This window comes from Oncorhynchus mykiss, chromosome 26, assembly GCF_057628025.1.
Source record: "Oncorhynchus mykiss isolate SJ-2025 chromosome 26, ASM5762802v1, whole genome shotgun sequence".
Lineage (NCBI taxonomy): Eukaryota > Metazoa > Chordata > Actinopteri > Salmoniformes > Salmonidae > Oncorhynchus > Oncorhynchus mykiss.
The window spans coordinates 44,196,300-44,221,500 of NC_143047.1; the positions used below are offsets into that span (position 1 = coordinate 44,196,300).

The 25,201-nt window shown below is 45.9% G+C and overlaps 1 protein-coding gene across 12 annotated transcripts in view; it reads left to right on the forward strand.

Moving 5' to 3' along the window:
- LOC110487142 (C-myc promoter-binding protein) overlaps nucleotides 1-25,201 on the forward strand; it is a 155,175-nt gene that overhangs the window by 73,681 nt on the left and 56,293 nt on the right. For 7 of the 12 annotated variants that reach the window (XM_090223212.1, XM_090223213.1, XM_090223215.1 and 4 more), the window contains 4 exons: nucleotides 2,987-3,087; nucleotides 4,795-5,010; nucleotides 11,927-12,072; nucleotides 18,700-18,726. In XM_090223212.1, the coding sequence (XP_090079338.1) occupies nucleotides 2,987-3,087; nucleotides 4,795-5,010; nucleotides 11,927-12,072; nucleotides 18,700-18,726 (490 nt within the window). The remainder of the gene's footprint in view (nucleotides 1-2,986; nucleotides 3,088-4,794; nucleotides 5,011-11,926; nucleotides 12,073-18,699; nucleotides 18,727-25,201) is intronic. The other 5 variants (XM_090223214.1, XM_090223217.1, XM_090223218.1 and 2 more) reach the window with 1 other exon arrangement.

Consider the following 25,201-nt stretch of genomic DNA (forward strand, 5'->3'; position numbering starts at 1 on the left):
ATAGTGAAGGGCCTCCATCCACTTAGCTAACGGGCTGAGAACAGTCAACCATAGTGAAGGGCCTCCATCCACTTAGCTAACGGGCTGAGAACAGTCAACCATAGTGAAGGGCCTCCATCCACTTAGCTAACGGGCTGAGAACAGTCAACCATAGTGAAGGGCCTCCATCCACTTAGCTAACGGGCTGAGAACAGTCAACCATAGTGAAGGGCCTCCATCCACTTAGCTAGCGGGCTGAGAACAGTCAACCATAGTGAAGGACCTCCATCCACTTAGCTAGCGGGCTGAGAACAGTCAACCATAGTGAAGGGCCTCCATCCACTTAGCTAACGGGCTGAGAACAGTCAACCATAGTGAAGGGCCTCCATCCACTTAGCTAACGGGCTGAGAACAGTCAACCATAGTGAAGGGCCTCCATCCACTTAGCTAACGGGCTGAGAACAGTCAACCATAGTGAAGGGCCTCCATCCACTTAGCTAACGGGCTGAGAACAGTCAACCATAGTGAAGGGCCTTCATCCACTTAGCTAACGGGCTGAGAACAGTCAACCATAGTGAAGGGCCTCCATCCACTTAGCTAACGGGCTGAGAACAGTCAACCATAGTGAAGGGCCTCCATCCACTTAGCTAACGGGCTGAGAACAGTCAACCATAGTGAAGGGCCTCCATCCACTTAGCTAACGGGCTGAGAACAGTCAACCATAGTGAAGGGCCTCCATCCACTTAGCTAGCGGGCTGAGAACAGTCAACCATAGTGAAGGGCCTCCATCCACTTAGCTAGCGGGCTGAGAACAGTCAACCATAGTGAAGGGCCTCCATCCACTTAGCTAACGGGCTGAGAACAGTCAACCATAGTGAAGGGCCTCCATCCACTTAGCTAGCGGGCTGAGAACAGTCAACCATAGTGAAGGGCCTCCATCCACTTAGCTAGCGGGCTGAGAACAGTCAACCATAGTGAAGGGCCTCCATCCACTTAGCTAGCGGGCTGAGAACAGTCAACCATAGTGAAGGGCCTCCATACACTTAGCTAGCGGGCTGAGAACAGTCAACCATAGTGAAGGGCCTCCATACACTTAGCTAGCGGGCTGAGAACAGTCAACCATAGTGAAGGACACCCAGCAGCAAACATGTCAACCTTTTCCTTTTTCACTTTTTATAAACTACAGTGTTGCTGAGTCTATTCCTCAAGGTGGGCTGTAACCCAGTTGAGATAGTCTATTCCTCAAGGTGGGCTGTAACCCAGTTGAGATAGTCTATTCCTCAAGGTGGGCTGTAACCCAGTTGAGACAGTCTATTCCTCAAGGTGGGCTGTAACCCAGTTTAGACAGTCTATTCCTCAAGGTGGGCTGTAACCCAGTTGAGACAGTCTATTCCTCAAGGTGGGCTGTAACCCAGTTGAGACAGTCTATTCCTCAAGGTGGGCTGTAACCCAGTTTAGACAGTCTATTCCTCAAGGTGGGCTGTAACCCAGTTGAGATAGTCTATTCCTCAAGGTGGGCTGTAACCCAGTTGAGACAGTCTATTCCTCAAGGTGGGCTGTAACCCAGTTTAGACAGTCTATTCCTCAAGGTGGGCTGTAACCCAGTTGAGACAGTCTATTCCTCAAGGTGAGCTGTAACCCAGTTGAGACAGTCTATTCCTCAAGGTGAGCTGTAACCCATTTGAGACAGTCTATTCCTCAAGGTGGGCTGTAACCCAGTTGAGACAGTCTATTCCTCAAGGTGGGCTGTAACCCAGTTGAGACAGTCTATTCCTCAAGGTGGGCTGTAACCCAGTTGAGACAGTCTATTCCTCAAGGTGGGCTGTAACCCAGTTGAGACAGTCTATTCCTCAAGGTGGGCTGTAACCCCTGTTGAGACAGTCTATTCCTCAAGGTGGGCTGTAAACCCAGTTGAGACAGTCTATTCCTCAAGGTGGGCTGTAAACTCAGTTGAGACAGTCTATTCCTCAAGGTGGGCTGTAACCCAGTTGAGACAGTCTATTCCTCAAGGTGGGCTGTAAACCCAGTTGAGACAGTCTATTCCTCAAGGTGGGCTGTAACCCAGTTGAGACAGTCTATTCCTCAAGGTGGGCTGTAACCCAGTTGAGACAGTCTATTCCTCAAGGTGGGCTGTAACCCAGTTGAGACAGTCTATTCCTCAAGGTGGGCTGTAACCCAGTTGAGACAGTCTATTCCTCAAGGTGGGCTGTAACCCTGCTGAGACAGTCTATTCCTCAAGGTGGGCTGTAAACCCAGTTGAGACAGTCTATTCCTCAAGGTGGGCTGTAACCCAGTTGAGACAGTCTATTCCTCAAGCTGGGCTGTGGAAGTGTTTTACACGGTAGGCCTTTAATCGATGGTGAAGAAAATGAGACTGTATTGTGTCGTGTTTGGCCACTGTAGGCCTTTAATCGATGGTGAAGAAAATGAGACTGTATTGTGTCATGTTTGGCCACTGTAGGCCTTTAATCGATGGTGAAGAAAATGAGACTGTATTGTGTCATGTTTGGCCACTGTAGGCCTTTAATCGATGGTGAAGAAAATGAGACTGTATTGTGTCGTGTTTGGCCACGGTAGGCCTTTAATCGATGGTGAAGAAAATGAGACTGTATTGTGTCGTGTTTGGCCACTGTAGGCCTTTAATCGATGGTGAAGAAAATGAGACTGTATTGTGTCGTGTTTGGCCACTGTAGGCCTTTAATCGATGGTGAAGAAAATGAGACTGTATTGTGTCGTGTTTGGCCACTGTAGGTGTACTGATAATAGTATAATATATTCCATTTATCAGACACTTTTATCCACAGCGATGTACAGTCATGTGTGCATCCATTTTCCATATGGGTCAAAGTTCAATCTGTTTCTGTGGTCCTAAGATATTTGGACCAGTCTTGGAGGCAGCAGTCTCGTGGGTGGTCTCCTGCCCCTTATCCTCCGCCAGTGTTAGTTTTGGGTGTGTTCCACCTCTCTGTACCTCTGGAGAGCGCTGACCGTGTGTTTCTCCTTTCAGCAACGGAGATAAGAGGGCCCTGACCTGGAAGATCCTGCCAAAGAAAGCCTGTAAAAACCTGATGAATGTGCTGAACAATCTCTACCAGCAACTGGTGGACGGTGAGTAGAGGACCGTACTGTACTGTGTGGATAGAGGACTAAAGATTTCAGAATGAATAAACTGGGTTGAGTTGCCAGATGTGACTCTGGTTCTGCCTCAGTTCGCTCCTTTAATATAACAAAGACAAAGGAGTTGGCAACAACAAAAAGATCTGGCAACCAAGCTAGATCAAAAACACTTTTTTTCAATAAAACTCATTTTCAAGGTCGACTTTGAAAGATTCTTTCAAGCTCATGTGTTTGACTCTCAGGTGTTCTTCTTCTTCTGAATATGATAAGCCACTGTAGCAGTAGTGTAGGAGTACTTTACCTTCAGTTTCCTATTCTTTCTCCAGTGTCTACCAAACAGACGGCAGGTCTATATTAAAGAACAGTGTTGTATCATTCTTCTTCTTCTCTCCTCTTCCTCTGTAACAAAACCACCAGTTAGTATTACATCATTATTCCTTTCTCTCTGCATTTCTCTCGCTCTCTCGCTCTCTCTCTCGCTGCATCTCTCTCTTTCTCTCACACCCCTCTATCTCCCCCTCGCTCTCTCTCTCTATCTCTCCCTCTCTTTCTCTCTCACCCCTCTATCTCCAACCTCCCCCTCGCCCTCTTCTCTCTCTCTCTCGCTGCATCTCTCTCTCTCACTCTCTTTTTCTCTCACCCCTCTCTCTCCTCTCTCTCTGTCTCTCCTCCCTCTCCTCCTCTCTCTCTCTGTCCTCTCTCCCCCCACTCCCTCTCCCTACCTGCTCTATTTGTCTCCATTAGTTCAGTTGTGTTATTTATATCCTAGTCAGTAAACCTGCTGCCTGCTTATTGAGAAATCAAATACAAATCTAATAGTGTTACATTCTGAGACTCAGTGAGGCTGAAAATGTGTCCTGCCACTGCATTAGTGTTTAGGCTGGGAATATTGAACATCGATACAGCTTGGCAGAGTGACAAGCTGAGTCTGATCTTTAGGGACTTGTTTCTTAGAGGAAAACTAACTTCAATAGAGATTTAAACTGTGTGTTTTTTGTTATTTACCCTTTATCTAGTTCAACAACAACAAGACAGACAGAACCCAAACCCCCCCCACGTCATCAACTCAACTTTCATACAGACAGTCCTGCTTGTTTTAAGTTGTGTTTTAAACTGTCTTCAACTGTGACAGGTAGTTCAACATAGCAGACAAAATATTAAGACACCTTCCTAATATTATGTTGCTTAAAAATCCTTCTTTAACCGGTCTTCTCCACTTCATCTACACTGATTGAAGTGGATTTACCAAGTGACATCAGTAAGGGATCATATCTTTCACCTGGATTCACCGGGTCAGTCTATGTCATGGAAGGAGCAGGTGTTCCTAATGTTTTGTCCACCCATTGTATCTTCTAAGAGTGTTTTCCTCTATGTATCTCTGGAACTGCATGAGGGATGCATCCCACATGGCTCCCTGTTCCCTATCTAGTGCACTACATTAAGGAATATGGTGCCATTTGGGACAAACCCTATAAGATACAAAAAAACATATTTTCTATTGGTTCCCCCCAGATCAGCAGAACCAACAACCCTCTTTTCTATTGGTTCTCCCCAGATCAGCTTAACCAACAACCCACTTTTCTATTGGTTCTCCCCAAGTTGTTGGTCAGCATAACCAACAGCCCTCTTTTCGATTGGTTCTCCCCAGGTTGTTGGGCAGCATAACCAACAGCCCTCTTTTCTATTGGTTCCCCCCAGGTCAGCAGCGTCCTGATGGCCTATTGGAGCTGAGTATGAGTGACTGTACAGAGCTGGCCTGTGGGAAGAGCCTCCACAGCCTGGAGATGGAGATACAGGAAGCCTTCCTCAGGTTCATGGCGGCCATCTTGAAAGGTTACCGCTCATACCTGAGACCCATCACCCAGGCCCCGTCTGAGAAGACTACTGACGCCTCCTCTCTCTTTGACCTGCAAGGTTAGTACCGGCTTGGTGTGTATGTGAGTCTGTGTGTGTGTGTGTGTGTGTGTGTGTGTGTGTGTGAGTCTATGTGTGTGTGTGAGTCTATGTGTGTGTGTGAGTCTCTGTGTGTGTGTGTGAGTCTATGTGTGTGTGAGTCTCAGTGCATGTGCAGGTCTAGAGCTCTAGCTAGCTGCAGCTGTTCTCTGCTCCAGAGTCTGGACTGGGGCCAGTTGAAGCTGGCTAATACCACACCTGATAGAGTTGAGTCTGGACTGGGGCCTGTTGAAGCTGGCTAATACCACACCTGATAGAGTTGAGTCTGGACTGGGATGGGATGGGGATCTCATCCAATCTGCACTGTCTCTGGTGGTTAACTAGTCAGACGGTCCTTTATTGTTAAAGACTGCAATGGCTAGCCGTAGCCAAGGGCTTCATCCCAAATGGCACCCTATCCCTTATTTAGTGCATTATTTTTGACCAGGACCCATAGCCAAAGACATGAGCATTCTCTAGTGGATGCTAACCATGCTAGCTGTAGCCAAGGACATGAGCATTCTCTAGTGGATGCTAACCATGCTAGCTGTAGCCAAGGACATGAGCATTCTCTAGTGGATGCTAGCCATGCTAGCTGTAGCCAAGGACATGAACATTCTCTAGTGGATGCTAGCTATGCTAGCTGTAGCCAAGGACATGAGCATTCTCTAGTGGATGCTAGCCATGCTAGCAGTAGCCAAGGACATGAACATTCTCTAGTGGATGCTAGCCATGCTAGCTGTAGCCAAGGACATGAACATTCTCTAGTGGATGCTAGCCATGCTAGCTGTAGCCAAGGACATGAGCATTCTCTAGTGGATGCTAACCATGCTAGCTGTAGCCAAGACATTAACATTCTCTAGTGGATGCTAGCTATGCTAGCTGTAGCCAAGGACATGAACATTCTCTAGTGGATGCTAACCATGCTAGCTGTAGCCAAGGACATGAGCATTCTCTAGTGGATGCTAACCATGCTAGCTGTAGCCAAGGACATGAGCATTCTCTACATTGACCTCATCCCGTCAGTTGAGGATGCCTGGTCTTTCTTTAAAAGTAACTTCCTCACCATTTTAGATAAGCATGCTCCGTTCAAAAAATGCAGAACTAAGAACAGATATAGCCCCTGGTTCACTCCAGACCTGACTGCCCTCGACCAGCACAAAAACATCCTGTGGCGGACTGCGCTAACATCGAATAGTCCCCGCGATATGCAACTGTTCAGGGAAGTCAGGAACCAATACACACAGTCAGTCAGGAAAGCTAAAGCCAACTTCTTCAGGCAGAAGTTTGCATCCTGTAGCTCCAACTCCAAAAAGTTCTGGGACACTGTGAAGTCCATGGAGAACAAGAGCACCTTCTCCCAGCTGCCCACTGCACTGAGACTAGGTAACATGGTCACCACCGATAAATCCATGATTATCGAAAACTTCAACAAGCATTTCTCAACGGCTGGCCATGCCTTCCGCCTGGCTACTCCAACCTCGGACAACAGCTCCCCCCCCCCCGCAGCTACTCGCCCAAGCCTCTCCAGGTTCTCCTTTACCCAAATCCAGATAGCAGATGTCCTGAAAGAGCTGCAAAACCTGGACCCGTACAAATCAGCTGGGCTGGACAATCTGGACCCTCTATTCCTGAAACTATCCGCCGCCATTGTCGCAACCCCTATTACCAGCCTGTTCAACCTCTCTTTCATATCGTCTGAGATCCCCAAGGATTGGAAAGCTGCCGCAGTCATCCCCCTCTTCAAAGGGGGCGACACCCTGGACCCAAACTGTTACAGACCTATATCCATCCTGCCCTGCCTATCTAAGGTCTTCGAAAGCCAAGTCAACAAACAGGTCACTGACCATCTTGAATCCCACCGTACCTTCTCCGCTGTGCAATCTGGTTTCCGAGCCGGTCACGGGTGTACCTCAGCCACGCTGAAGGTACTAAACGATATCATAACCGCCATCGATAAAAGACAGTACTGTGCAGCCGTCTTCATAGACCTTGCCAAGGCTTTCGACTCTGTCAATCACCGTATTCTTATCGGCAGACTCAGTAGCCTCGGTTTTTCGGATGACTGCCTTGCCTGGTTCACCAATTACTTTGCAGACAGAGTTCAGTGTGTCAAATCGGAGGGCATGCTGTCCGGTCCTCTGGCAGTCTCTATGGGGGTGCCACAGGGTTCAATTCTCGGGCCGACTCTTTTCTCTGTATATATCAATGATGTTTCTCATGCTGCGGGCGATTCCCTGATCCACCTCTACGCAGACGACACCATTCTATATACTTCCGGCCCGTCCTTGGACACTGTGCTATCTAACCTCCAAACGAGCTTCAATGCCATACAGCACTCCTTCCGTGGCCTCCAACTGCTCTTAAACGCTAGTAAAACCAAATGCATGCTTTTCAACCGTTCGCTGCCTGCACCCGCACGCCTGACCAGCATCACCACCCTGGATGGTTCCGACCTTGAATATGTGGACATCTATAAGTACCTAGGTGTCTGGCTAGACTCTAAACTCTCCTTCCAGACCCATATCAAACATCTCCAATCGAAAATCAAATCAAGAGTCGGCTTTCTATTCCGCAACAAAGCCTCCTTCACTCACGCCGCCAAACTTACCCTAGTAAAACTGACTATCCTACCGATCCTCGACTTCGGCGACGTCATCTACAAAATTGCTTCCAACACTCTACTCAGCAAACTGGATGCAGTTTATCACAGTGCCATCCGTTTTGTCACCAAAGCACCTTATACCACCCACCACTGCGACTTGTATGCTCTAGTCGGCTGGCCCTCGCTACATATTCGTCGCCAGACCCACTGGCTCCAGGTCATCTACAAGTCCATGCTAGGTAAAGCTCCGCCTTATCTCAGTTCACTGGTTACGATGGCAACACCCATCCGTAGCACGCGCTCCAGCAGGTGTATCTCACTGATCATCCCTAAAGCCAACACCTCATTTGGCCGCCTTTCGTTCCAGTTCTCTGCTGCCTGTGACTGGAACGAATTGCAAAAATCGCTGAAGTTGGAGACTTTTATCTCCCTCACCAACTTCAAACATCTGCTATCCGAGCAGCTAACCGATCGCTGCAGCTGTACATAGTCTATTGGTAAATAGCCCACCCATTTTCACCTACCTCATCCCCATACTGTTTTTATTTATTTATTTTTATTTTTCTGCTCTTTTGCACACCAATCTCTACCTGTACATAACCATCTGATCATTTATCACTCCAGTGTTAATCTGCATAATTGTAATTATTTGCCTACCTTCTCATGCCTTTTGCACACAATGTATATATAGACTCCCCTTTTTTCTACTGTGTTATTGACTTGTTAATTGTTTACTCCATGTGTAACTCTGTGTTGTCTGTTCACACTGCTATGCCTTATCTTGGCCAGGTCGCAGTTGCAAATGAGAACTTGTTCTCAACTAGCCTACCTGGTTAAATAAAGGTGAAATAAAAAATAAAATAGATGCTAGCCATGCTAGCTGTAGCCAAGGACATGAACATTCTCTAGTTGATGCTAGCTATGCTAGCTGTAGCCAAGGACATGAGCATTCTCTAGTGGATGCTAGACATGCTAGCAGTAGCCAAGGACATGAACATTCTCTAGTGGATGCTAGCCATGCTAGCTGTAGCCAAGGACATGAACATTCTCTAGTGGATGCTAGCCATGCTAGCTGTAGCCAAGGACATGAGCATTCTCTAGTGGATGCTAACCATGCTAGCTGTAGCCAAGGACATGAGCATTCTCTAGTGGATGCTAGCCATGCTAGCTGTAGCCAAGACATTAACATTCTCTAGTGGATGCTAGCTATGCTAGCTGTAGCCAAGGACATGAACATTCTCTAGTGGATGCTAACCATGCTAGCTGTAGCCAAGGACATGTTGGATATGAGGATTGTGATCCCTACAAATAGGGATGAGGAGTTTAGAGAGACCTCTGCAGTATTGTTATGTAATGACTAGAGCTGAAAGACACACACACAAGAATGGGTAATGGGAGAATGTGCTTTCTCAATGTGTTTCTTTGGCCAAGTGTGGGTGTGTCTGTATCCATAGAGAATCTATCAGCTGTCCATTAGTATTACTGTCGGGACCCACAAAAATACAAAGCTTGGCCTCTATGACTGCAGTGTGAGCCAATGACCAACCATCCTCCTCACTCCCCTTGGCCCTGTCTGTCCCGTAGGTCAGCTGTTAGTCAGGTCAGCTGTTAATCAGGTCAGCTGTTAATCATGTCCGCTGTTAAACAGGTCAGCTGCTAGTCAGCCCTGCTGGGTTTAACACTTATATAAGAGGAAGTCACTTCCCTGTTTTGCACCTAAGATTGGCCATGTGTTATCTTACCTGCACGACTGTGCCTAGCTACGGTACATTCGTCGTTATTGTAAGAGAGAATGTGTTCTCAAAGACTTACCTGGTTAAATAAAGACTCACCTGGTACCTCTTAAGGATCGGACCCTTTCTTCAATTTTCACCTAAAATGACATGCCTGTAGCTCAGGACCTGAAGCAAGGATATACATATTCTTGATACCATTTGAAAGGAAACACTTAGAAGTTTGTGGAAATGTGAAATCAATGTAGGAGAATATAACACATTAGATCTGGGAAAATATAATACGAAGAAAAAACATTTGTTTTACCCAAAATCATCTTTGAAATGCAAGAGAAAAAGGCCACAACGTGTTATTTAGATTTTGGCCACTAGATGGAAGCAGTGTACGTGCAAAGATTTTTTTACAGATCCAATGAACCTTTGCATTACTGTTCAAAATGTTGTATCAACTCTGCCCAAATGTGGCTTTATTGATACATTTTGAAGTTCATAACTGGGCAATTCTCCTCAAACAATAGCATGGTATTCTTTCACTGTAATAGCTACTGTAAATTGGACAGTGCAGTTAGATTAACAATACATTTAAGCTTTCTGCCCTTAATCAGATACAGTTGAAGTCGTAAGATTACATACACTTAGGTTGGAGTCATTAAAACTCGTTTTTCAACCACTATAGTTTTGGCAAGTCGGTAAGGACATCTACTTTGTGTATGACACAAGTCATTTTTCCAACTATTGTTTACAGACAGATTATTTCACTTATAATTCACTGTTCCACAATTCCAGTGGGTCAGAAGTTTACATACACTAAGTTGACTGTGCCTTTTAACAGCTTGGAAAATTCCCGAAAATAATGTCATGGCTTTAGAAGCTTCTGATAGGCTAATTGACATCATTTGAGTCAATTGGAGGTGTACCTGTGGATGTATTTCAAGGCCTACCTTCAAACTCAGTACCTCTTGGCTTGACATCATTGGAACATTTAAAGAAATCAGCGAAGACCTCAGAAAAAAAATTGTTGACCTCCACAAGTCTGGGTCATCCTTGGGAGCAATTTCCAAATGCCTGACGGTACCACGTTCATCTGTACAAACAATATTATGCAAGTATAAACACCATGGGACCACGCAGCCGTCACACTGCTCAGGAAGGAGATGCGTTCTGTCTCCTAGCGATGAACGTACTTTGGTGCAAAAAGTGCAAATCAATCCCACAACAACAACAAAGAACCTTGCGAAGATGCTGGAGGAAACAGGTACAAAAGTTACTATATCCACAGTAAAATGAGTCCTATATCGACATAACCTGAAAGGCCGCTCAGCAAGGAAGAAGCCACTGCTCCAAAACCGCCATAAAAAGCCAGACTACGGTTTGCAACTGCAAACTAAAGCTTGGTCGCAAATGGGTCTTCCAAATGGACAATGACCCCAAGCGTACTTCCAAAGTTGTGGCCAAATGGCTTAAGGACAACAAAGTCAAGGTATTGGAGTGGCCATCACAAAGCCCTGACCTTAATCCCATAGAAAAAAAACTTGTGGGAAGAACTGAAAAAGTGTGTGTCTATATCCTGGGAAATGTTATTGTTACTTACAACCTCATGCTAATCACATAGCACACGATAGCTCAACCATCCCGTAGGGGTTCACCAATCACGTAGAGGTTAAATAAAGACGTACCTGGTTAAATAAAGACTCACCTGGTTAAATAAAGACTCACCTGGTTAAATAAAGACTTACCTGGTTAAATAAAGACTCACCTGGTTAAATAAGGACTCACTTGGTTAAATAAAGACTCACCTGGTTAAATTTTTTATTTTATTTATTTTACCTTTATTTAACCAGGCAAGTCAGTTAAGAACAAATTCTTATTTTCAATGACGGCCTGGGAACAGTGGGTTAACTGCCTGTTCAGGGGCAGAACGACAGATTTGTACCTTGTCAGCTCGGGGGTTTGAACTCACAACCTTCCGGTTACTAGTCCAACGCTCTAACCAGTGCGTTGGTTAAATAAAGACTCACTTGGTTAAATAAAGACTCACCTGGTTAAATAAAGACTCACCTGGTTAAATAAAGACTTACCTGGTTAAATAAAGACTCACCTGGTTAAATAAAGACTCACCTGGTTAAATAAAGACTCACCTGGTTAAATAAAGACTCACTTGGTTAAATAAAGACTCACCTGGTTAAATAAAGACTTACCTGGTTAAATAAAGACTTACCTGGTTAAATAAAGACTCACCTGGTTAAATAAAGACTTACCTAGTTAAAAAAATAAATAAAAAATAAGCAGTGTTCTTCATGGTCAAGGTTCCAAGACCCTAAACCTATTTTGCCAGATATATCTAGCAGTGAACCACAAATGTTCCGTTTCTCCCTCCCCAACCGTTCTCTTCGGGGTTCCTGAAGAGCAGAGACCGGTCCCACCAGAAGTTCTACTGTATCTTGTTATGATTCTCATATGGTTGTAATGTTCTGTACGGTTCCTGAAGAGCAGAGATCGGTCCCACCAGAAGTTCTACTGTATCTTGTTATGATTCTCATATGGTTGTTATGTTCTGTAGGGTTCCTGAAGAGCAGAGACCGGTCCCACCAGAAGTTCTACTCCCTGATGACCAAGACTCAGATGTTCATCAGATTCATAGAGGAGTGCTCCTTCGTCTCAGACAAAGACGCCAGCTTGGCCTTCTTCGATGACTGTGTGGACAAGGTACAGCTTGGTTTATAATACTGTCATCCCTGTCCTGTATAGACCTATTCTCTGAAATAACCCTTCTCCATACAGCTTGGTTTATAGTACTATATCATCCTAGTCATATATATAGACCTATCCTCTGTGAAATGTATCTCCCTGTCTAGTAACTATGCTATCCTCTATCAGTGTTCTTCTCCCTGTCTAGTAACTATGCTATCCTCTATCAGTGTTCTTCTCCCTGTCTGGTAGCTATGCTATCCTCTGTCAGTGTTCTTCTCCCTGTCTAGTAGCTATGCTATCCTCTATCAGTGTTCTTCTCCCTGTCTGGTAGCTATGCTATCCTCTGTCAGTGTTCTTCTCCCTGTCTAGTAGCTATGCTATCCTCTATCAGTGTTCTTCTCCCTGTCTGGTAGCTATGCTATCCTCTATCAGTGTTCTTCTCCCTGTCTGGTAGCTATGCTATCCTCTATCAGTGTTCTTCTCCCTGTCTAGTAGCTATGCTATCCTCTATCAGTGTTCTTCTCCCTGTCTGGTAGCTATGCTATCCTCTGTCAGTGTTCTTCTCCCTGTCTAGTAGCTATGCTATCCTCTATCAGTGTTCTTCTCCCTGTCTAGTAGCTATGCTATCCTCTATCAGTGTTCTTCTCCCTGTCTAGTAGCTATGCTATCCTATATCAGTGTTCTTCTCCCTGTCTAGTAGCTATGCTTGATATCCTCTACCTTTACTTTCTCTCTCCCATTCATATCCATTCCCCTCCATTCCCCTTTACTCTGTTAAGGGCTGATGTAGGTGCAGCCAAAGCATTAACACAGCAGATTTTTACTAATTAAGTCTTTATTGAAGACCGTGGGTGTTTCTCAATATGCATACTACCGTGCTCCCCTGAGTCACTGGGTGTTTCTCAATATGCATACTACCGTGCTCCCCTGAGTCACTGGGTGTTTCTCAATATGCATACTACCGTGCTCCCCTGAGTCACTGGGTGTTTCTCAATATGCATACTACCGTGCTCCCCTGAGTCACTGGGTGTTTCTCAATATGCATACTACCGTGCTCCCCTGAGTCACTGGGTGTTTCTCAATATGCATATTACCGTGCTCCACACTCTCATGCTTCTAGTGCATTTTCCCGAGGACATTCTCTTGAGTACGCATAAAACATTCCATTTGAGAAGCACTCCCCCCTACTGTATTACCTCACACTGAGCAGCACTCCCCCCTACTGTATTACCTCATGCTGAGTACCACTCCCCCTACTGTATTACCTCATGCTGAGCAGCACTCCCCCTACTGTATTACCTCATGCTGAGCAGCACTCCCCCCTACTGTATTACCTCACGCTGAGCAGCACTCCCCCCTACTGTATTACCTCACACTGAGCAGCACTCCCCCTACTGTATTACCTCATGCTGAGCAGCACTCCCCCTACTGTATTACCTCATGCTGAGCAGCACTTCCCCCTACTGTATTACCTCATGCTGAGCAGCACTCCCTCGACTGTATTACCTCACACTGAGCAGCACTCCCCCTACTGTATTACCTCATGCTGAGCAGCACTCCCCCTACTGTATTACCTCATGCTGAGTAGCACTCCCCCTACTGTATTACCTCACACTGAGCAGCACTCCCCCCTACTGTATTACCTCACACTAAGCAGCACTACCCCTACTGTATTACCTCACGCCGAGCAGCACTCCCCCCTACTGTATTACCTCACGCTGAGCAGCACTCCCCCCTACTGTATTACCTCAAGCTGAGTAGCTCTCCCCCTACTGTATTACCTCCCACTACCCCTACTGTATTACCTCACGCTGAACATCACTCCCCCCTACTGTATTACCTCACGCTGAGCAGCACTCCCCCCTACTGTATTACCTCACACTAAGCAGCACTACCCCTACTGTATTACCTCACGCCGAGCAGCACTCCCCCCTACTGTATTACCTCACGCTGAGCAGCACTCCCCCCTACTGTATTACCTCAAGCTGAGTAGCACTCCCCCCTACTGTATTACCTCACGCTGAGCAGCACTCCCCCCTACTGTATTACCTCAAGCTGAGTTTGACTCCCCCTACTGTATTACCTCACGCTGAGCAGCACTCCCCCTACTGTATTACCTCACGCTGAGCAGCCCTCCCCCTACTGTATTTAGTCAGCCACCAATTGTGCAAGTTCTCCCACTTATAAAGATGAGAGAGGTCTGTAATAAAAAAAAATCCAGAAAATCACATTGTAGGATTTTTAGTGAATTTATTTGCCAATTATGGTGGAACATAAGTATTTGGTCACCTACAAACTCTCACAGATCTGTATCTTCTTCTTAAGAGGCTCCTCTGTCCTCAACTTGTTCGCTGTATTAATGGCACCTGTTTGAACTTGTTATCAGTATAAAAGACACCTGTCCACAACCTCAAACAGTCACACTCCAAACTCCACTATGGCCAAGACCAAAGAGCTGTCAAAGGACACCAGAAACAAAATTGTAGACCTGCACCAGGCTGGGAAGACTGAATCTGCAATAGGTAAGCAGCTTGGTTTGAAGAAATCAACTGTGGGAGCAATTATTAGGAAATGGAAGACATACAAGACCACTGATAATCTCCCTCGATCTGGGGCTCCACGCAAGATCTCACCCCGTGTGGTCAAAATGATCACAAGAACGGTGAGCAAAAATCCCAGAACCACACGGTGGGACCTAATGAATGACCTGCAGAGAGCTGGGACCAAAGTAACAATGCCTACCATCAGTAACACACTACGCCACCAGGGACTCAAATCCTGCAGTGCCAGACGTGTTTAAGGCAGTACATGTCCAGGCCCATCTGAAGTTTGCTAAAGAGCATTTGGATGATCCAGAAGAAGATTGGGAGAATGTCATATGGTCAGATGAAACCAAAATATAACTTTTTGGTAAAAACTCAACTCGTCGTGTTTGGAGGACAAAGAATGCTGAGTTGCATCCAAAGAACACCATACCTACTGTGAAGCATGGGGGTGGCACCATCATGCTTTGGGGCTGTTTTTCTGCAAAGGGACCAGGACGACTGATCCGTGTAAAGGAAAGAATGAATGGGGCCATGTATCGTGAGATTTTGAGTGAAAACCTCCTTCCATCAGCAAGGGCATTGAAGATGAAACGTGGCTGGGTCTTTCAGCATGACAATGATCCCAAACACACCGCCCGGGCAACGAAGAAGTGGCTTCGTAAGAAGCATTTCAAGGTCCTGGAGTGGCCTAGCCATTCTCCAGATCTCAACCCCATAGAAAATCTTTGGAGGGAGTTGAAAGTCCGTGTTGCCCAGCAACAGCCCCAAAACATCACTGCTCTAGAGGAGATCTGCATGGAGGAATGGGCCAAAATACCAGCAACGGTGTGTGAAAACCTTGTGAAGACTTACAGAAAACGTTTGACCTCTGTCATTGCCAACAAAGGGTATATAACAAAGTATTTAGATAAACTTTTATTATTGACCAAATACTTATTTTCCACCATAATTTGCAAATAAAATCATAAAAAATCCTACAATGTGATTTTCTGGATTTTTTTTCTCATTTTGTCTGTCATAGTTGAAGTGTACCTATGATGAAAATTACAGGCCTCTCTCATCTTTTTAAGTGGGAGAACTTGCACAATTGGTGGCTGACTAAATACTTTTTTGCCCCACTGTATATTTTTATGTATGGTTTTGCCAGACCAACCCAGGGATGTAGTGGAGGGTAAATAACCTTTATTTGTGAAATAGCGTTTACTTGCCTTTTTATTTTGTTAATGATCGTTTATCCACTTATTATTGCTTTCCCAGCATTGATCTGAGTTGTAATCGCACCTACCTTTGCTAACGAGTGAAATCATGAATGATTCATGAATGCTCGTTATGTTCGCCTGCTCTCCTGGATTTGCCTCGTTAGCAACGCATTCACTCACCACTCTGTCCAACGGGAAACTCCGGCCACTACATAGGCCGAGTGGTGAAACAAACTACCTCAGCCCAGACCTACGGTGGCAAGTGGCAGAGAGACGCTGCTGACAGTGTGATTTTTTTTTATTTTTAACATCCCTCGACTCCTGCCGTGTCAACAGACATCCCCCGAACCAAAACATCCCTCGACTCCTGCCGTGTCAACAGACATCCCCCGAACCAAAACATCCCTCGACTCCTGCCGTGTCAACAGACATCCCCTAAACCAAAACATCCCCAGAACCAAAAAAACGGATTAAGTTTGACGCTAACGCTGAACGGAGTCTGACCTCGGCAGGACTGAAATGAAGCTAGCTATAATCAAAAGATGGGCTGGGCTATAAGTTCTCATACAAAATACCCTTTTTTTTACAGAGAGTAGTGAGATAGACAGTGGTGAGTCAGGCTGCAATGACCCTAACCCAAATGAGATACACAGAGAGAAGCCAGCAGGGAGAGAGGTTAGAGAATCTTTAATCTTATCAAACACAATAACTTGTTGCTCATCAAATGTGTATAGAATACAACATTTTATAGTAAACTAATGGCCTTTTACACTGTCAGAATTAACTTTCATGTCATTATATGTTGGGACAGCCTATGGGACCTAACATTTTGTGAAATATAAAGACAATTTAATGTTATTGTCACGTACACTGAACAGAAATATAAACGCAACAATTTTAAAGATTTTACTGAGTTACAGGTCATATAAGGAAATCGGTCAACATCATCAGTACTGACTTACCACTCATGAATGTAGTAAATAGGTAGTGAAACACCTATTATTGAGTAGATCTTGTAAGATGGTGATGAATAGTAAGTCAGGTTATGGTGATCTACTGCCATCTGGTGGCGACCAGAAACAATTGCATAATAGGAACTGTTGCAAATTGATGGTCCTTAAAAATAATTATTAGTGCTTGTAAAAAAGTACTTGAAAGTCCTTGAATTTGATTTGTCACCGTCTGTACGAACCCAGCGTTTCGTGTACTTTGATTTGGACTCATACTCCAACCCTCCCGTGCTCCAATTTGCTTAATCAGAGCACTGTAGTATGCATTTTGGGAAACACCCTGTGAGTAATTCAATTAGTTACTGCTTGGCTGGAGCCAAAGCCTGCACCCACACTGACCCATTGTGGATAAGATTGCCCACCCCTGATTAACATCTAGTTGGTTTTCTTCCTGTAGCCTCTCCTAGTCCAATCAGCCCTTTAACCATGGTACTGTCTGGTTATTTCCTTTAACCATGGTACTGTCTGGTTATTTCCTTTAACCTTAGTACTGTCTGGTTATTTCCTTTAACCACGGTACTGTCTGGTTATTTCCTTTAACCATGGTACTGCCTGGTTATTTCCTTTAACCACGGTACTGTCTGGTTATTTCCTTTAACCACGGTACTGTCTGGTTATTTCCTTTAACCACGGTACTGTCTGGTTATTTCCTTTAACCACGGTACTGTCTGGTTATTTCCTTTAACCATGGTACTGTCTGGTTATTTCCTTTAACCATGGTACTGTCTGCTGTCTGGTTATTTCCTTTAACCATGGTACTGTCTGGTTATTTCCTTTAACCATGGTACTGTCTGGTTATTTCCTTTAACCACGGTACTGTCTGGTTATTTCCTTTAACCACGGTACTGTCTGGTTATTTCCTTTAGCCACGGTACTGTCTGGTTATTTCCTTTAACCATGGTGCTGTCTGGTTATTTCCTTTAACCACGGTACTGTCTGGTTATTTCCTTTAACCATGGTACTGTCTGGTTATTTCCTTTAACCACGGTACTGTCTGGTTATTTCCTTTAACCACGGTACTGTCTGGTTATTTCCTTTAACCATGGTACTGTCTGGTTATGTCCTTTAACCATGGTACTGTCTGGTTATTTCCTTTAACCATGGTACTGCCTGGTTATTTCCTTTAACCACGGTACTGTCTGGTTATTTCCTTTAACCATGGTACTGTCTGGTTATTTCCTTTAACCACGGTACTGTCTGTTGTCTGGTTATTTCCTTTAACCACTGTACTGTCTGGTTATTTCCTTTAACCATGGTACTGTCTGGTTATTTTCTTTAACCATGGTACTGTCTGGTTATTTCCTTTAACCACGGTACTGTCTGCTGTCTGGTTATTTCCTTTAACCATGGTACTGTCTGCTGTCTGGTTATTTCCTTTAACCACGGTACTGTCTGCTGTCTGGTTATTTCCTTTAACCATGGTACTGTCTGGTTATTTCCTTTAACCTTAGTACTGTCTGGTTATTTCCTTTAACCATGGTACTGTCTGGTTATTTCCTTTAACCACGGTACTGTCTGGTTATTTCCTTTAACCACGGGACTGTCTGGTTATTTCCTTTAACCATGGTACTGTCTGGTTATTTCCTTTAACCACGGTACTGTCTGGTTATTTCCTTTAACCACGGTACTGTCTGGTTATTTCCTTTAACCATGGTACTGTCTGGTTATTTCCTTTAACCACGGTACTGTCTGGTTATTTCCTTTAACCACGGTACTGTCTGGTTATTTCCTTTAACCATGGTACTGTCTGGTTATTTCCTTTAACCATGGTACTGTCTGGTTATTTCCCATCAGTCCTGCTCTCCTCCAACTGTATCTAACTCAATATGCTCTCTTCTCTTCTCTTCTCTTGTTCCACCTCTCCTCTCTGCCTCCCTGTGCATGCAGATCTACAGTGCAGACAAAGGAGGCAAGGTGAGTGTGACTGTGTCCACCCTCACACTCTACCACCCTGACATCCTACCACCCTCACACTGTACCACCCTGACACTCCACCACCCTGACATTCTACAGGGTATGATAGTGTGAATATATTGCTTCATGCTACAGGGTATGATAGTCGTCGTACCACTCTACCACCCTGACACTATACCACTATACCACCCTGGCACTCTACCACCCTGGCACTCTACCACCCTGACACTATACCACTCTACCACCCTGACGCTCTACCACCCTGACACTATACCATACTGACACTCTACCAATCTACCACCCTGACACTCTACCACCCTGACGTCGTACCACTCTACCACCCTGACACTCTAACACCCTGACACTCTACCACTCTACCACCCTGACATTGTACCAATCTACCACCCTGACACTATACCACTCTACCACCCTGACATTGTACCAATCTACCACCCTGACACTCTACCACTCTACCCTCCTGACGCCGTACCAATCTACCACCCTGACACTATACCACTCTACCACCCTGATACACTGTACCACCCTGACACTGTACCACCCTGACACTATACCACCCTGACACTCTACCACCCTGACACTATACCACTCTACCACCCTGACACTGTACCACCCTGACACTGTACCACCCTGACACTCTACCACCCTGACACTGTACCACCCTGACATTGTACCACCCTGACACTCTACTACTCTACCACCCTGACACTATACCACTCTACCACCCTGACACTGTACCACCCTGACACTGTACCACCCTGACACTCTACCACCCTGACACTCTACCACCCTGACACTATACCACCCTGACACTCTACCACCCTGACACTATACCACCCTGACACTCTACCACCCTGACACTGTACCACCCTGACACTCTACCACCCTGACACTCTACCACCCTGACACTATACCAATCTACCACCCTGACACTCTACCACTCTGACACAACTGATTTACTGTCAACTAAGTTCTGTCCATACTACTGTTGCTTCATTCTACAGGGTATGCTAGTGTGCATACATTGCTTCATGCTACAGGGTATGATAGTGTGCATATATTGCTTCATTCTACTGGGTATGATAGTGTGCATATTGGGTCTCCTAGAGCCTTTCCATGGTAGGTTACCACCTCAGTCTCTGAATGTTGATGAATTCCGTTCTGCACTTAGACACTCTCAGCTATGCATGTCCCAAGTCTTCCATTTCAAGACATGATACCTAATGTGGGTCAGTAGCCCTTAGGAGCAGTTAGTGTGAACTACGGGAGGAAGTCAGCACCACCTAGCTAGCTCTCTAGGAGCAGGTTGCTGATTAACTACTGCTGTTGAGCTTCGCAGTACAGGACAGTCCACCTCTCTGTCTCTGTTACCTTCCCTTCTGTAGTAAAACACAGGACAGTCCACCTCTCTGTCTCTGCTACCTTCCCTTCTGTAGTAAAACACAGGACAGACCACCTCTCTGTCTCTGCTACCTTCCCTTCTGTAGTAAAACACAGGACAGACCACCTCTCTGTCTCTGTCTCTGCTACCTTCCCTTCTGTAGTAAAACACAGCGAGTCTCTCTACTCTGCTACCTTCCCTTCTGTAGTAAAACACAGGACAGTCCACCTCTCTGTCTCTGTCTCTGCTACCTTCCCTTCTGTAGTAAAACACAGGACAGTCCACCTCTCTGTCTCTGCTACCTTCCCTTCTGTAGTAAAACACAGGACAGTCCACCTCTCTGTCTCTGTTACCTTCCCTTCTGTAGTAAAACACAGGACAGTCCACCTCTCTGTCTCTGTCTCTGCTACCTTCCCTTCTGTAGTAAAACACAGGACAGTCCACCTCTCTGTCTCTGTTACCTTCCCTTCTGTAGTAAAACACAGGACAGTCCACCTCTCTGTCTCTGCTACCTTCCCTTCTGTAGTAAAACACAGCGAGTCTCTCTACTCTGCAAGTCTTTCGTTGTGGATCGTTGTATCCAGTTTGCTGCAGCAGCACTGGTGTCTGTGGTAGAAAACCCCTACTTCCTTTCTCTAATGATTTCAGCCTTGCATTTTTCATGACTTGAGCTGAGAAGGGCTTTTTAGCAGCTCATTGATGTGTAAAAGGCCTGATGGTGGAGGTTTGGAGTTGATGTGGAGGTGTAGAGTTGATGTGGAGGTTTACAGTTGATGTGGAGGTTTACAGTTGATGTGGAGGTTTACAGTTGATGTGGAGGTTTAGAGTTGATGTGGAGGTTTAGAGTTGATGTGGAGGTTTAGAGTTGATGTGGAGGTTTAGAGTTGATGTGGAGGTTTACAGTTGATGTGGAGGTTTAGAGTTGATGTGGAGGTTTACAGTTGATGTGGAGGTTTACAGTTGATGTGGAGGTGTAGAGTTGATGTGGAGGTTTAGAGTTGATGTGGAGGTTTACAGTTGATGTGGAGGTTTACAGTTGATGTGGAGGTGTACAGTTGATGTGGAGGTTTACAGTTGATGTGGAGGTTTACAGTTGATGTGGAGGTTTACAGTTGATGTGGAGGTTTACAGTTGATGTGGAGGTTTAGAGTTGATGTGGAGGTTTACAGTTGATGTGGAGGTTTACAGTTGATGTGGAGGTTTACAGTTGATGTGGAGGTTTAGAGTTGATGTGGAGGTTTAGAGTTGATGTGGAGGTTTAGAGTTGATGTGGAGGTTTAGAGTTGATGTGGAGGTTTACAGTTGATGTGGAGGTTTAGAGTTGATGTGGAGGTTTAGAGTTGATGTGGAGGTTTACAGTTGATGTGGAGGTGTAGAGTTGATGTGGAGGTGTAGAGTTGATGTGGAGGTTTAGAGTTGATGTGGAGGTTTACAGTTGATGTGGAGGTTTACAGTTGATGTGGAGGTTTACAGTTGATGTGGAGGTTTACAGTTGATGTGGAGGTTTACAGTTGATGTGGAGGTTTACAGTTGATGTGGAGGTTTACAGTTGATGTGGAGGTTTAGAGTTGATGTGGAGGTTTACAGTTGATGTGGAGGTTTAGAGTTGATGTGGAGGTTTACAGTTGATGTGGAGGTTTACAGTTGATGTGGAGGTTTACAGTTGATGTGGAGGTTTACAGTTGATGTGGAGGTTTACAGTTGATGTGGAGGTTTACAGTTGATGTGGAGGTTTACAGTTGATGTGGAGGTTTACAGTTGATGTGGAGGTTTAGAGTTGATGTGGAGGTTTACAGTTGATGTGGAGGTTTAGAGTTGATGTGGAGGTTTACAGTTGATGTGGAGGTTTACAGTTGATGTGGAGGTTTACAGTTGATGTGGAGGTTTAGAGTTGATGTGGAGGTTTACAGTTGATGTGGAGGTTTACAGTTGATGTGGAGGTTTACAGTTGATGTGGAGGTTTACAGTTGATGTGGAGGTTTACAGTTGATGTGGAGGTTTACAGTTGATGTGGAGGTTTACAGTTGATGTGGAGGTTTACAGTTGATGTGGAGGTTTACAGTTGATGTGGAGGTTTAGAGTTGATGTGGAGGTTTAGAGTTGATGTGGAGGTTTAGAGTTGATGTGGAGGTTTAGAGTTGATGTGGAGGTTTACAGTTGATGTGGAGGTTTACAGTTGATGTGGAGGTTTACAGTTGATGTGGAGGTTTAGAGTTGATGTGGAGGTTTACAGTTGATGTGGAGGTTTAGAGTTGATGTGGAGGTTTAGAGTTGATGTGGAGGTTTACAGTTGATGTGGAGGTTTACAGTTGATGTGGAGGTTTACAGTTGATGTGGAGGTTTACAGTTGATGTGGAGGTTTAGAGTTGATGTGGAGGTTTAGAGTTGATGTGGAGGTTTACAGTTGATGTGGAGGTTTACAGTTGATGTGGAGGTTTACAGTTGATGTGGAGGTTTACAGTTGATGTGGAGGTTTAGAGTTGATGTGGAGGTTTACAGTTGATGTGGAGGTTTAGAGTTGATGTGGAGGTTTAGAGTTGATGTGGAGGTTTGGAGTTGATGTGGAGGTTTAGAGTTGATGTGGAGGTTTAGAGTTGATGTGGAGGTGTAGAGTTGATGTGGAGGTTTAGAGTTGATGTGGAGGTTTAGAGTTGATGTGGAGGTTTAGAGTTGATGTGGAGGTTTACAGTTGATGTGGAGGTTTACAGTTGATGTGGAGGTTTACAGTTGATGTGGAGGTTTACAGTTGATGTGGCGGTTTACAGTTGATGTGGAGGTTTACAGTTGATGTGGAGGTTTACAGTTGATGTGGAGGTTTACAGTTGATGTGGAGGTTTACAGTTGATGTGGCGGTTTACAGTTGATGTGGAGGTTTACAGTTGATGTGGAGGTTTACAGTTGATGTGGAGGTTTAGAGTTGATGTGGAGGTTTAGAGTTGATGTGGAGGTTTAGAGTTGATGTGGAGGTTTACAGTTGATGTGGAGGTTTACAGTTGATGTGGAGGTTTACAGTTGATGTGGAGGTTTACAGTTGATGTGGAGGTTTACAGTTGATGTGGAGGTTTACAGTTGATGTGGAGGTTTACAGTTGATGTGGAGGTTTACAGTTGATGTGGAGGTTTAGAGTTGATGTGGAGGTGTAGAGTTGATGTGGAGGTGTAGAGTTGATGTGGAGGTTTACAGTTGATGTGGAGGTTTAGAGTTGATGTGGAGGTGTAGAGTTGATGTGGAGGTGTAGAGCTGACTCTTCTAAGGTGTATTTTCTTGTCTCTCCCAGGGAGAGTCTGTGTTCTGAATCCCTGATCCAATTATGTGGTCCATTTGCTGTTATCGTGTGTGTGTGTGTGTGTGTGTGTGTGTGTGTGTGTGTGTGTGTGTCTGTGTGTGTGTGTGTGTAGTCCACTGGGTCTAGTATATTCAGTGGTTTGTGTTGTCCTGTCAGATCTCTCCCTCTACATCTGATGTAGTGAAACATGACATTCAGTAATCAGTATCTGGAGGGAGGAGGGCAAGGAGGGAGGGAGGAAGGAGACAGGGAGGGAGGGAGGGAGGGAGGAAGGGAGGGAGGGAGGAGGGCAGGGAGGGAGGGGGGGAGGGAGGGGGGGGAGGCAGGGAGGGAGGGGGGAGGAGGGGAGGGAGGGAGGAGGGAGACAGGGAGGGAGGGAGGAAGGAGGGCAGGGGGGGAGGGAGGAGGGCAGGGAGGGAGGGAGGAAGGAGACAGGGAGGGAGAGAGGGAGGAGGGGAGGGAGGGAGGGAGGGAGGGAGGGAGGGAGGGAGGGAGGGAGGGAGGGAGGAGGGCAGGGAGGGAGGAGGGCAGGGAGGGAGGGGGGGCATGGAGGGAGGGAGGGGGGCATGGAGGGAGGAAGGAGACAGGGAGGGAGGGGGCAGGGAGGGAGGAAGAAGACAGGGAGGGAGGGAGGGGGGCATGAAGGGAGGGAGGGGGGCATGGAGGGAGGGAGGCAGGCAGGGAGGGGGGGGCAGGGAGGCCCTTCCTCGATCCATCCTTCTCTCCCTCCTCCCTCCCTTCCTCGATCCATCCTTCTCTCCCTCCCTCCTCCCTCCCTTTCTCGATCCATCCTTCTCTCCCTCCCTCCTCCTTCCCTTTCTCGATCCATCCTTCTCTCCCTCCTCCCTCCCTTCCTCGATCCATCCTTCTCTCCCTCCCTCCTCCTTCCCTTTCTCGATCCATCCTTCTCTCCCTCCCTCCTCCTTCCCTTTCTCGATCCATCCTTCTCTCCCTCCTCCCTCCCTTCCTCGATCCATCCTTCTCTCCCTCCCTCCTCCCTCCCTTTCTCGATCCATCCTTCTCTCCCTCCCTCCTCCTTCCCTTCCTCGATCCATCTTTCTCTCTCTCCCTCCTCCCTCCCTCCCTCGATCCATCTTTCTCTCCCTCCCTCCTCCCTCCCTTCCTCGATCCATCCTTCTCTCCCTAATCCTTAAGTATATCAGGTTAACTCACCAGAAGGGCTTATCTCAATGACACCCTCACTGCACTGTGGTGTCCCTGAGAGGATTACACACACACACACACACACACACACTCCCTCCCTCCCTCAGAGAGCTCCATGTCCAGATCAGCTGAACTCGATGTTCTCGACCAGAAACAGAGAAAACACAACCTCTCTCTGCAGTCCTGCGCTTTAGCTCTTGCATTCGTGTCTTTGTTTTGGACTTGTCTACTCCAACAGAGGAAGTGTAGCCTCTGGCATGGTTTTACACCATCACTGTCTCTCGGCTGTCTCTCTGGCTAGTGCTGCTCTAGTACAATACTAAACACTCAGACTGTAACACACTGGCTAGTGCTGCTCTAGTACAATACTAAACACTCAGACTGTAACACACTGGCTAGTGCTGCTCTAGTACAATACTAAACACTCAGACAGTAACACACTGGCTAGTGCTGCTCTAGTACAATACTAAACACTCAGACTGTAACACACTGGCTAGTGCTGCTCTAGTACAATACTAAACACTCAGACTGTAACACACTGGCTAGTGCTGCTCTAGTACAATACTAAACACTCAGACTGTAACACACTGGCTAGTGCTGCTCTAGTACAATACTAAACACTCAGA